The 12,500-nt window shown below is 37.9% G+C and overlaps 1 protein-coding gene across 1 annotated transcript in view; it reads left to right on the top strand.

The window, feature by feature from the left end:
- Positions 1–12,500, top strand: part of LOC144440402 (sortilin-related receptor-like) — a 63,272-nt gene that overhangs the window by 19,596 nt on the left and 31,176 nt on the right. Inside the window, exons 11-22 of the mRNA XM_078129774.1 lie at positions 1–63; positions 2,603–2,801; positions 3,595–3,717; positions 4,526–4,608; positions 5,208–5,380; positions 6,085–6,311; positions 6,896–7,148; positions 8,035–8,173; positions 9,312–9,503; positions 9,992–10,105; positions 11,465–11,584; positions 11,955–12,083. The exon at positions 1–63 is cut by the window's left edge and continues 116 nt beyond it. Of these exons, the coding sequence (XP_077985900.1) occupies positions 1–63; positions 2,603–2,801; positions 3,595–3,717; positions 4,526–4,608; positions 5,208–5,380; positions 6,085–6,311; positions 6,896–7,148; positions 8,035–8,173; positions 9,312–9,503; positions 9,992–10,105; positions 11,465–11,584; positions 11,955–12,083 (1,815 nt within the window). The remainder of the gene's footprint in view (positions 64–2,602; positions 2,802–3,594; positions 3,718–4,525; positions 4,609–5,207; positions 5,381–6,084; positions 6,312–6,895; positions 7,149–8,034; positions 8,174–9,311; positions 9,504–9,991; positions 10,106–11,464; positions 11,585–11,954; positions 12,084–12,500) is intronic.

Genomic DNA, 12,500 nt, shown 5'->3' with positions numbered 1-12,500 from the left:
GTTCGGAATTTGGTCAAATGCACACCTGGGAGATAATACAAGTTAATCTGTCCTCCGTTCTCGGTAAGCTGTTATAATGGTCAGTGTGTTTGTTAAGGGTGTGTAAGTAGGTAAAGCCTATATCTGAATTACCCTGTCATTTTACCAGGGTTTCTTACCAGTGTTTTTGTTAAAGGCGGTAAGTAGGTAAAATCTACTGGCGTTCCCCAGTCATTTTACCAGGGTTCCCTACCAGTGTTTTTATTAAGGGCGGTAAGTAGGTAAAATCTGCCGGAATCACCTTATAGACTATATTGTGGTAAATCACCAGTCATTATAGCCCTGTAAATTGACCTCAATTTATTGATATTACCCTGTCAACAGTACATGTATTATGATAGGTTATATTGACCACTTACAAACATTATCAACCAATTATTTTAGACTTTTCATCAATATTATCCTCAATGTATTATTAGTAGTATATTACTTTGTTAACAGACTATAGAATATGCTAGTCTATATGATATTGACCTTATGCATGTATTATTAACCTATCATTATTTCATTCCCATTATTTCATGTCAGGTGTTTTTACTATTACCCTATCAGCAGACACAAGTCATGATATGCTATATTGATGTAACAATTGACCATTATTGCCCTTCCATTCAATTGTTTATTACCAATCTTGCCCTTTCATTCAATTGTTTATTACTAATCTTGCCCTTTCATTCAATTGTTTATTACCAATCTTGCCCTTTCATTCAATTGTTTATTACCAATCTTGCCCTTTCATTCAATTGTTTATTACCAATCTTGCCATTTCATTCAATTGTTTATTACCAATCTTGCCCTTTCATTCAATTGTTTATTACCATTATTGCCCTTTCATTCAATTGTTTATTACCATTATTGCCCTTTCATTCAATTGTTTATTACCAATATTGCCCTTCCATTCAATTGTTTATTACCAATCTTGCCCTTTCATTCAATTGTTTATTACCAATATTGCCCTTTCATTCAATTGTTTATTACCAATCTTGCCATTTCATTCAATTGTTTATTACCAATATTGCCCTTTCATTCAATTGTTTATTACCAATATTGCCCTTTCATTCAATTGTTTATTACCAATCTTGCCCTTTCATTCAATTGTTTATTACCAATCTTGCCTTTTCATTCAATTGTTTATTACCATTATTGCCCTTTCATTCAATTGTTTATTACCATTATTGCCCTTTCATTCAATTGTTTATTACCATTATTGCCCTTTCATTCAATTGTTTATTACCAATATTGCCCTTTCATTCAATTGTTTATTACCAATCTTGCCATTTCATTCAATTGTTTATTACCAATATTGCCCTTTCATTCAATTGTTTATTACCATTATTGCCCTTTCATTCAATTGTTTATTACCAATATTGCCCTTTCATTCAATTGTTTATTACCAATATTGCCCTTTCATTCAATTGTTTATTACCAATCTTGCCCTTTCATTCAATTGTTTATTACCAATATTGCCCTTTCATTCAATTGTTTATTACCAATATTGCCCTTTCATTCAATTGTTTATTACCAATATTGCCCTTTCATTCAATTGTTTATTACCAATATTGCCCTTTCATTCAATTGTTTATTACCAATATTGCCCTTTCATTCAATTGTTTATTACCAATATTGCCCTTTCATTCAATTGTTTATTACCAATATTGCCCTTTCATTCAATTGTTTATTACCAATATTGCCCTTTCATTCAATTGTTTATTACCAATATTGCCATTTCATTCAATTGTTTATTACCAATATTGCCCTTTCATTCAATTGTTTATTACCAATATTGCCCTTTCATTCAATTGTTTATTACCATTATTGCCCTTTCATTCAATTGTTTATTACCATTATTGCCCTTTCATTCAATTGTTTATTACCAATATTGCCCTTTCATTCAATTGTTTATTACCATTATTGCCCTTTCATTCAATTGTTTATTACCATTATTGCCCTTTCATTCAATTGTTTATTACCATTATTGCCCTTTCATTCAATTGTTTATTACCAATATTGCCCTTTCATTCAATTGTTTATTACCAATCTTGCCCTTTCATTCAATTGTTTATTACCAATCTGGCCCTTTCATTCAATTGTTTATTACCATTATTGCCCTTTCATTCAATTGTTTATTACCATTATTGCCCTTTCATTCAATTGTTTATTACCAATATTGCCCTTTCATTCAATTGTTTATTACCAATCTTGCCCTTTCATTCAATTGTTTATTACCAATCTGGCCCTTTCATTCAATTGTTTATTACCAATCTGGCCCTTTCATTCAATTGTTTATTACCAATCTGGCCCTTTCATTCAATTGTTTATTACCAATATTGCCCTTTCATTCAATTGTTTATTACCAATCTTGCCCTTTCATTCAATTGTTTATTACCATTATTGCCCTTTCATTCAATTGTTTATTACCAATATTGCCCTTTCATTCAATTGTTTATTACCATTATTGCCCTTTCATTCAATTGTTTATTACCATTATTGCCCTTTCATTCAATTGTTTATTACCAATATTGACCACAAATGTTTTTATTATTACCCTTATTATTATCAACAGGGGATCCATGTACACAACCTGATGATTACAAGCAGTGGTCCCCAGGTGAAGAAAGACCTGGTGAAACCAGTGAATGCTTAATGGGTAGCAAGCAAACATTTGAAAGACGTATTGCCCATGCTATCTGTTTTAATGGTGAAGACTATGACAGGCCGATTTCAGAGACTTCTTGTGCCTGTATTAGGGAAGACTTTGAATGGTTAGTACAAGGGTGGGAAGGGTGATGGGTAGGGATGATGATGGTAGGGTGGGAGGGTGGGGGTGCAAGTACAATACTGTTGAAAAGAATGGTTAATGTATACACTTAGAACATTGGTCTTTCATGGGCTATATAAAACCAATAAGGATATGAGTGGTAATTCTTGGTAATTAGAGAGAGAGAGAAATGATTTGATGGAAAAAATCAAGCTTGAAAACTAGGTTTGAACTGTAGTTGATTTCATATACTATCAAAAATATATTGAACACATATTGCCTGGCCATGAGGGCTATAGCACCCGTTTATTACACCAGAGGGACTGTGCGTTACCAGAATCACATGCTATTTCCCGAGGCCAAAGGCCGAGAGAAATAGCATGTGATTCGGGTAACTCACAGTCACAAGGGGACTAATGAACGGGTGCTATAGCCCGAATATAGGACAGGCAATATGTGTTTTATAATATACCTCGTTCTCTTCTCGTGAGGTCGGCAGATGACATCATCAGAAGCTGCCATTTTGACCTGCTGTGAACTCGCGGTGGTCACGTGACCATGTAATAGTTGATGGAATATTCCCCTAGGGAAATAGTCATTCTATTTTCCTATCACGTGACTGATTCTAGTGAATCATGGCACAGCATTATCACCAGCTATATTATAAAAATTTTTATAACAGGTCCAGTCTGTTTGCAATACTCCACTTGAACATTGATCCTCCACGGGGTCTATGACCTGAAAATGTAACTATTGATTTAGTAAAGTCACATGATCTCCTGTGTTTTGCATGTTAGTGACTTTGGATTCAAGTTAGCACCATGGGGTTACCAGTGTCAACCAGATGAAGAGAGTACCATTGATCCGTATGCTATACCACGACCCTGTCCTGAAGGTACATTTTACAGGCGAACTAAGGGGTGAGTAGCAATAACATTGATTAAATTTTATATTCTATACCATAATGCCATCTCTCAGATATATTTTGTAGATAAACTAAGGGGTAGGAACTATCTCATGGTACACTATGGATTAGTATGCTATACCACGACCCTGTTCTGAAGTTAACAATGTACATTTTACAGGTGAAGTAGCAACAATCTTATGATGCTCTATAGAGCTTTATAATGCATCATGTTCATATAGCCTTCAGTGATTGGCTTAGATCGTATCACATGGTATGGACTATTGACCCATAATGACCTCAATTTGCATATAGGGGCACTATTCATGTTCTATTTTCCCTAGGGCAATATAAATGTAGCCTGGAAGTCACTTATCAGGGATTTGCTCGTAGAGAGAATATGTACCTGAGAATGTGATGTGTTATAAAAAAACTTATTGCCTGGCCTTATTCGGGCACTAGTTGACATCATATTACCCCTCATGCTGTTATGCATGTAGCACCCATTTTCCCTCGCTTTCAGCCTTGGGAAATAGTTACTGCATATAATGATCTTTGGGGTAATAAACATCTACTAGTGTCCTCCTAACCAGGCAATAAGTTTATAATATTTCATACCTTGACCCTGTCCGAAAGGTATATTTTATAGGTGAACACACTGTATATTGTACCCTGTCCGGAAGGTATATGTTATAGGTGAACACGCTGTATATTGTACCCTGTCCAGAAGGTATATGTTATAGGTGAACACACTGTATATTGTACCCTGTCCGGAAGGTACATGTTATAGCTGAACACACTGTATATTGTGTCTTATTTCTCAGATATCGTAAAGTGTCTGGTGATAGTTGTACTGGTGGTCGGGAGAATATGTTTGAGGCAGACCAGGTTTCTTGTCCGGTGACTGGTAAGCTACAATTCTCTGCAAACATTGTACTGTTACAATAACCACAGATAATCCCATAGTCCTTTGCGTCTGAGCATGCTCACTCTGGATTGCAAGTTCCCTATTCTCTGCGAACATTGTACTATTAATGTCACTCAATGTGCCCTCTAAATTTTGTTGTTGGGAGTCAAAATGATAAAAAAACTGGGATATCTTGTGAGTCAGCACATAGTAAGAGATAGGGGAACACCAAATTTTGGTGCGTCACTAGGAATTGCGTACTTCAGTGGTGTGTCAATTTGGTTTATAGGGCATACTGATGTTGCTATGGCTACAACGTGCTATTACAACGATGATATCTCCCATCTCAGGAATCAATAGGAGAGTAAAATAGAGATACTTTGGAATGGTAAGGTAGGAAAGAATAAGATGAAATGAATCAATGTCACATTGGTTTCTAACTTACCTATACCGTTCTAAAGTAATCATACAACACTATCCTGTATCCCTGTAGTACCTGTTTGTTTGACTTGTTTTGTTTTAGTGACTTATCATAACATTACACAATTTGCAAATATGAAGCGTTAATAATTAAATATGTTCTGTTTTGTCACTCTCAGAGGAGCCAGAGTTCTTGCTGTATGCCATGCGTACTGAGATTTGGCGTTATATTTTGGGTGACAACCGTGCAGAGAAGTTACCTTTGAGAGGTCTGGAGAATGCCATTGCTGTTGACTTTGATTACCTTGACAACTGTGTGTACTGGGCTGACATGATGCAGGATGCTATTAAGGTACAACTTCCATTTTCATAAATTATGGGTCCTTGAGTGTCATCTAATGATTTTACATCACCTACAATTACGTGTGATTTCAGAGAAACATTAAGTTGATCTTGTGTCTTTATAGGGTATCTTTGCTATGGACCATTGCATTATGGAAGTCAGCAGAAGTAATATATTCATGGTTGTACAATGAATATTCATGAGAGATGTTTTAATTTGCAGGGGATAAGCAGTCTGGAGTCATGCATATTCATTGTGCAACCATGAATATATTATGTCTGCTGACTTCCATCATGCGACAGTCCGAAGCAAAGATACTCAATAAATGCATAAGATCAACTTAATGTGTCTCAGAAATGACAAGTATTTGTAGGTGATGTAAAATCATGAAATGACTCTCCAGAACCCATAGTTTATGAAAATTCCATTATTTCCCAAGGGGTTTAATATTCAATCATCATCTACAATATGCGTATGAGGGCAGTACCATATAAATCTGTGTTCACAGGACTGTCATTACCCTCTAAGTGATTACTAGTAGTAACCTGTTGTTCCACAAAGCTTAATGAGGATCCATTTTTCAACTTTATGTGTTTACTTTGATGCTGTGCAGTGGCAGTAAATGAACAAGGCAATGCTTAGTATTTCTATTCTTGCGATATTGGTTTAAACAATTTGAAACAGTAAAAATGTATTGCGTTTTGCTCTTGCAGAGATATTGTTTGAATGGAACAGGTGAACATGAAACCATTGTGTCTGGTCGTCTGGATACTGTGGAGGCCGTTGCATTTGATTGGCTGGCTGATAACATCTACTGGGTTGATTCAGGAGCTAAGAAGATTGAAGTTTCGAGAAAAACTGGTTTGAATCGTAAAATGCTCTTGAATGAAACTCATTCACTGGATAACCCCAGAGCTTTGACACTTGATCCATCAAACGGGTAGGTGTTCACAGTATAGAACAGCCATAGTTGCAGCTAAAGGGTAGATGTCCATTGTATAGAACAGCCACATTTTAAGCTAAAGGGTAGTCTAGCTGCTAGACCGCAGGTTTTCTTCTCAACACTCTGTTCCTGAAAGATGGCATACAATCGAGGGCATATGGGGTGGTGGTACAAGTTGCCAGTTCTGGTAGGGGTGTGAGCCAGTGCTACCAACCCCAGGCCCCATTTTAGACCCATTTTCACCATAAATCTACCCCATTTTAGGCCATTATAGGTTTCTAGAAATTTATACCAAAATACATTTCCCTGAGGAGGCAACATTTTGGGCACAGTTATGATATGGTAAGGGGAAATGGACCACATTTTAGACCAAGCAAAACAAAAAATGAATGCAGATTGAACCTCATTTTAGACTTTCCTGCTCGTAAAAAAAACAGACTCCATTTCACAGCAAAGGGTTAGAAAACTCATCTCCAAAGGGCAAGCACGTACATTATATTTACTAGTCAAATCAGAGGAAAAGCCTCCCCCACCTCCCTCCGGGAGCTTAGCATGACTTTTTTTCTATTACTGATTTCCAGATGGATGTATTGGACTGACTGGGGAAGTCAACCTCACATCCGTAAAGCACATATGGATGGAGAATCCAATGAAATCATTGTTAGTAGTAGTGTTCACTGGCCTAATGGGATCACCATTGACTACCAGTTACAAAAACTGTACTGGACAGATGCCTACCTGGACAGGATAGAATGTATCAACACTGACGGCACCAATAGACAAGTACTTATCAGTGAAGATGTACCCCATCCATATGCTATTGGTGTGTATAAGGTAAGACATTATGAACAGAAACTGAGAGTGTTTTTTAAAGGGGAAACCCACTCCAAGAAATACAGACATTTTCGTAAAATATTGGTTTCGGAGAGTCATTTCATGATCTTACATCACCTATACAATTACTTGTGATTTCAGAGAAACCTGAAGTTTATCTAGTACTTTTGTAGGGTATCTTTGCTATGGGCCATTGCATCATGGGAGTCAGTGGAAATAATGTATTCAATGGTTGAACACTGAATATTCATGAAGTGTATAGCATTTTTGTACTCATGACTGTTCAGTGTTCAACCATTGAAAAATCTGGAAAAATAATGACAATCTGAAAAATCTGGAAAAATCTGGAAAAATAGTGACAATCAGGAGGGCCTGGGTGACTTCGGGATAGTCTGTGGACAAGACTGGAGATTGGGTTGGTGGTGGCCGAACAGTTAGCTTGTACGCCTCTTACCTCAGCAGTCTGGGTTTGAACCCGCCAGTTGACGGCTGGGTTTGATTAAATTTACCACGCTTTAAGTAAGAAGACTGTCGTTCAGTTTGACTCTAGCGTACTATGCAGGTTTTCCCCGGGTACTTCGGTTTCCTCCTGCACTAACAGTGATCCAAAGGAGCTGATAAATGGGACTAGCTCCCATCGGTCATCTGATAAATTGATAAAGAGAAGCCTTAACAGTTCCATAGTGGCCTGATATGTAGCATTCAATATAGCCCTGTCATGTTGTCCGAAAACCTGAATGAATTTCTATAGAATTAAGTGTTTGGTTTGTTTATCAGTTTACTTGGCGGCATGAAAACAAACAAAAACAAAGCTAAGGCAAGATAGGAAAGGTCAGCTTTTGTTTATTTTGTATCCCATATTTTTTTGTATAACTTTTCTTTCCAGAACTACATATATTGGGACGATTGGTACTCTAAAGCTATCCTCAAAGCTAACAAATATGATGGCAGTGGAAAGACGACAGTCTTATCTAATTTAGATTCCGTCATGGATTTAAAAGTTCTTTCAAGATCCTTACAATCAGGTGGGTGTGATATAACCCGTTTGAAGTCAGGTGGGTGTGATATAACCCGTTTGAAGTCAGGTGGGTGTGATGTAGCCCGTTTGAAGTCAGGTGGGTGTGATATAACCCGTTTGAAGTCAGGTGGGTGTGATATAACCCGTTTGAAGTCAGGTGGGTGTGATGTAGCCCGTTTGAAGTCAGGTGGGTGTGATATAACCCGTTTGAAGTCAGGTGGGTGTGATATAACCCGTTTGAAGTCAGATGGGTGTGATATAACCCATTTGAAGTCAGATGGGTGTGATATAACCCGTTTGAAGTCAGGTGGGTGTGATATAACCCATTTGAAGTCAGATGGGTGTGATATAACCCATTTGAAGTCAGATGGGTGTGATATAACCCGTTTGAAGTCAGATGGGTGTGATATAACCCATTTGAAGTCAGATGGGTGTGATATAACCCGTTTGAAGTCAGATGGGTGTGATATAACCCATTTGAAGTCAGATGGGTGTGATATAACCCGTTTGAAGTCAGGTGGGTGTGATATAACCCGTTTGAAGTCAGGTGGGTGTGATGTAACCCGTTTGAAGTCAGGTGGGTGTGATATGACACAACAGAATTCATTCCATCTTGCTATCTGAAAGTGGAACAGTTTCTTATTGGTTTCTGCAAACAAAGGTGAACAGTACCTTGAAATGTTCTGTAATACTCTGTAGTGGCCAATCATTCCTGTAAACCATGAATGTATCTTCAAATGAGATTGGTCCTAGGCTGTCTGTCCATCCATAAGTCAGTCTGTCAGTCTGTGTGTCTATCTGTCTGTATGCCTACATGTGTGTGTGTGTGTGTGTGTGTCTGTTTGTGTGTCTGTGTGTGTATGGCTGTCTGTCTGTCTGCCTGTCTGTTTGTCCATGTGTCTGTCTGTGTATGTCTGTCTGTCTGTCTGTCTGTCTGTCTGTCTGTCTGTCTGTCTGTCTGTCTGTCTGTCTGTCTCTGTCTGTGTGTATATCTGTGTCAGACCATCTGTCCATCTGTCTGTATGTATGAGTGACTGTCTCTCTCTTTATGTTTCCAAAGTCTCTATAACTGAAAGGGGAATTGTCACTTCTATTATGAAAGACTAAAATGACATTATAACTCTTGGTACTGGTATATTTGATAGGAAACAACCCATGTGCCAGAAGTAATGGAGGTTGCAGTCAGCTCTGTCTGGTCAAACCGACAACTGATGGTAACACGCACAGATCATGCCGCTGTGATGATGATACACACATTGTCACTCGTCCTGATACGACAGAGCAGTGTGAGTGTGATAAAGGAGAAGCCCTTATCAATGGAACATGCACAGCTGTAGGTAAGTCTAATGGTTTGTTACCGAAGTGTGAGGGCGCTGTCAGGTAAAAGGCTTTGGGTTGTATTAAAGGTCAAACATGAGATGGTGATGATGATGATGATGATGATGATGATGATGATGATGATGATGATGATGGCAACGATGATTACGATGACGGCGGCGACAATGACGAGGACAAGGCGGACGACGATGACGAGGACAAGGCCAATAACGATGACAAGAACAGCGCTGCAAGTTCAAGGAACTCTAGATAAACTCTATTTTTCAGAGATGCCTCCGCACTGAGACTATAATTAAACCAACATCCATTCAATAGCTTATCACTGTTGTATCAACATGTTGCAACAATAGTTTATAGTTTGTGTCTATCTTAGAAAACCAAAGGTTCAACTACCGGGGTAATATTAGGAGCCCTATTGTGACACTTCTTTTGGAAATGACTGCAAAGCAGCTCACCAAAATATGACATATTACCATTTTTTTCCCAGGTTCAACATGTGCGAATGAACAGTTTACATGTGGTAATGGACACTGTATACCAAGACTATGGATATGTGATAATGATAATGACTGTGGTGATATGTCAGATGAGAGGGACTGTGGTAAGTGATAATGATAATGACTGTGGTGATATGTCAGATGAGAGGGACTGTGGTAAGTGTGATAATGATAATGACTGGTGATATGTCAGATGAGAGGGACTGTGGTAAGTGATAATGACTGACTGGTGATATGTCATATGAGAGGGACTGTGGTAAGTGATAATGACTGATTGGTGATGTGTCAGATGAGAGGGACTGTGGTAAGTGATAATGACTGACTGGTGATATGTCAGATGAGAGGGACTGTGGTAAGTGATAATGATAATGACTGTGGTGATATGTCAGATGAGAGGGACTGTGGTAAGTGATAATGATAATGACTGGTGATATGTCAGATGAGAGGGACTGTGGTAAGTGATAATGATAATGACTGGTGATATGTCAGATGAGAGGGACTGTGGTAAGTGATAATGATAATGACTGGTGATATGTCAGATGAGAGGGACTGTGGTAAGTGATAATGATAATGACTGGTGATATGTCAGATGAGAGGGACTGTGGTAAGTGATAATGATAATGACTGGTGATATGTCAGATGAGAGGGACTGTGGTAAGTGATAATGATAATGACTGGTGATATGTCAGATGAGAGGGACTGTGGTAAGTGATAATGATAATGACTGGTGATATGTCAGATGAGAGGGACTGTGGTAAGTGATAATGACTGACTGGTGATATGTCAGATGAGAGGGACTGTGGTAAGTGATAATGACTGACTGGTGATATGTCAGATGAGAGGGACTGGTAAGTATGATAATGACAATGACTGTGGTGATATGTCAGATGAGAGGGACTGTGGTAAGTGTGTTATTGTCAGACAACTTACAGCTAAAATGATGTTGGCTTAGTGTTTCACTCATGTAATACACACCCTGAGACAACTTCAAATGCAAAAGAAACATTGATATAGGTGCCGTGTACAGTGGCGATGTAGCAGTACGGTCAAGTTGAAATGTTGAAATGAACAACTGCAGCTATTAAAATCATCAAGTCCATGTGTAATGTTTTCATTAGAAGCCTGTTTTTACTGCACCATGAAAGAATAGCAATGATTATCAGTGTTCAATGTGATTGGGCAATGGATCCTGCTGTTTTTGTTGTGTCTCTGTTATTGTTAGTGTAGAGTTGAAATGTGTATCTCGGTGTCAACATGTAATGTCCCATGAGTAAAACACCACACCTACATCATTCTAGCATTACATGTTTTGTTACATATTACACAAGCAAAATAAAGTCACTCAGAGCGAACACACACATTAAGTGTTACATTTTACCTTACTGTGAACACAATTAAACACCATGCATTTTTGGCAAGAGGTTGTTGTCATAGTAACAAGTGGCTCTCTTTGTGCTTTGTAGCATTGGTATCATGTGATCCGAAGGAACAGTTTGCTTGTGAAAATGGTAGATGTATTCCACTACGGTGGAAGTGTGACTTTGATAACGACTGTTATGACAATTCAGATGAAAGGGATTGCGGTAAGTTCTTGTACAATAGATGCCTTTGAAGTGTTCCATTTGTCACAACCAGACACACTGTGTTAGAATTGATTGCTTTGTAACATTTATCATAAGTCATCACAATACAGATTTTAGAATCATGGTTCTTTCCTCTCACAACTTCATGTTCACTAAGCATTCTACATTTGTACAGCCAAAACAACAGAGTGTAACAATTTTGAAAGGGAACACAACAGAGTTACTTTTGGAGACCGATGAATTAAACAATAATACGAAGAGAGAAATGGAAACACCAATCTATTTGACCTCTGACCCAGAGTATCAACAGTATTTGAATCTGATTTTGATTCTGATGCTGATTCTGATTCTGAATCCTTTTGTTTATCAGACTACGCATCTTGTGGTTCAGACCAGTTTTCTTGTAAATCAGGAAGATGTATACCGTCATCGTGGAAGTGTGATTTTGATAATGACTGCAGGGATAATTCAGATGAGGAGGATTGCATATATTCAACTAGTAAGTTAATATCATAACTAGGCAAAGCATATTAACCCCTTCAATACTGAAAACATTCCCGCCAAAATTGTTTGGACAAAATTCTTGTTTTATGTAAGTTTTTGGCATATATCAACTTCATTTTAGACTGGAATTAAAGAAATGTTACTTCCTAATAAAGTAATATTATTGTAATTATGAAAATATTCATATAAATTGGGTCCCCATATTATTTAAAACTCGTCTCTAGTCATGAAAGGGTTAAGCTCCCACTATACGAAAAGTCAAATTTACCCACCTTTGCTTTACCCAACCTTTACCCTACCTGTCACCCACCTAACCACCATCTCTGTCCCGGGGTAGTACAAGACGCAGTACCACTTTTGACTGTCTACAACCCCCAGGGGAGAGATCACCGGGGGTAAATTAAGTCAAAGG

The sequence above is a fragment of the Glandiceps talaboti genome, chromosome 9, assembly GCF_964340395.1.
Source record: "Glandiceps talaboti chromosome 9, keGlaTala1.1, whole genome shotgun sequence".
Taxonomy (NCBI): domain Eukaryota; kingdom Metazoa; phylum Hemichordata; class Enteropneusta; family Spengelidae; genus Glandiceps; species Glandiceps talaboti.
Note: the sequence above shows the minus strand (reverse complement) of the source record. Positions and strands in the feature narration are given on the sequence as shown.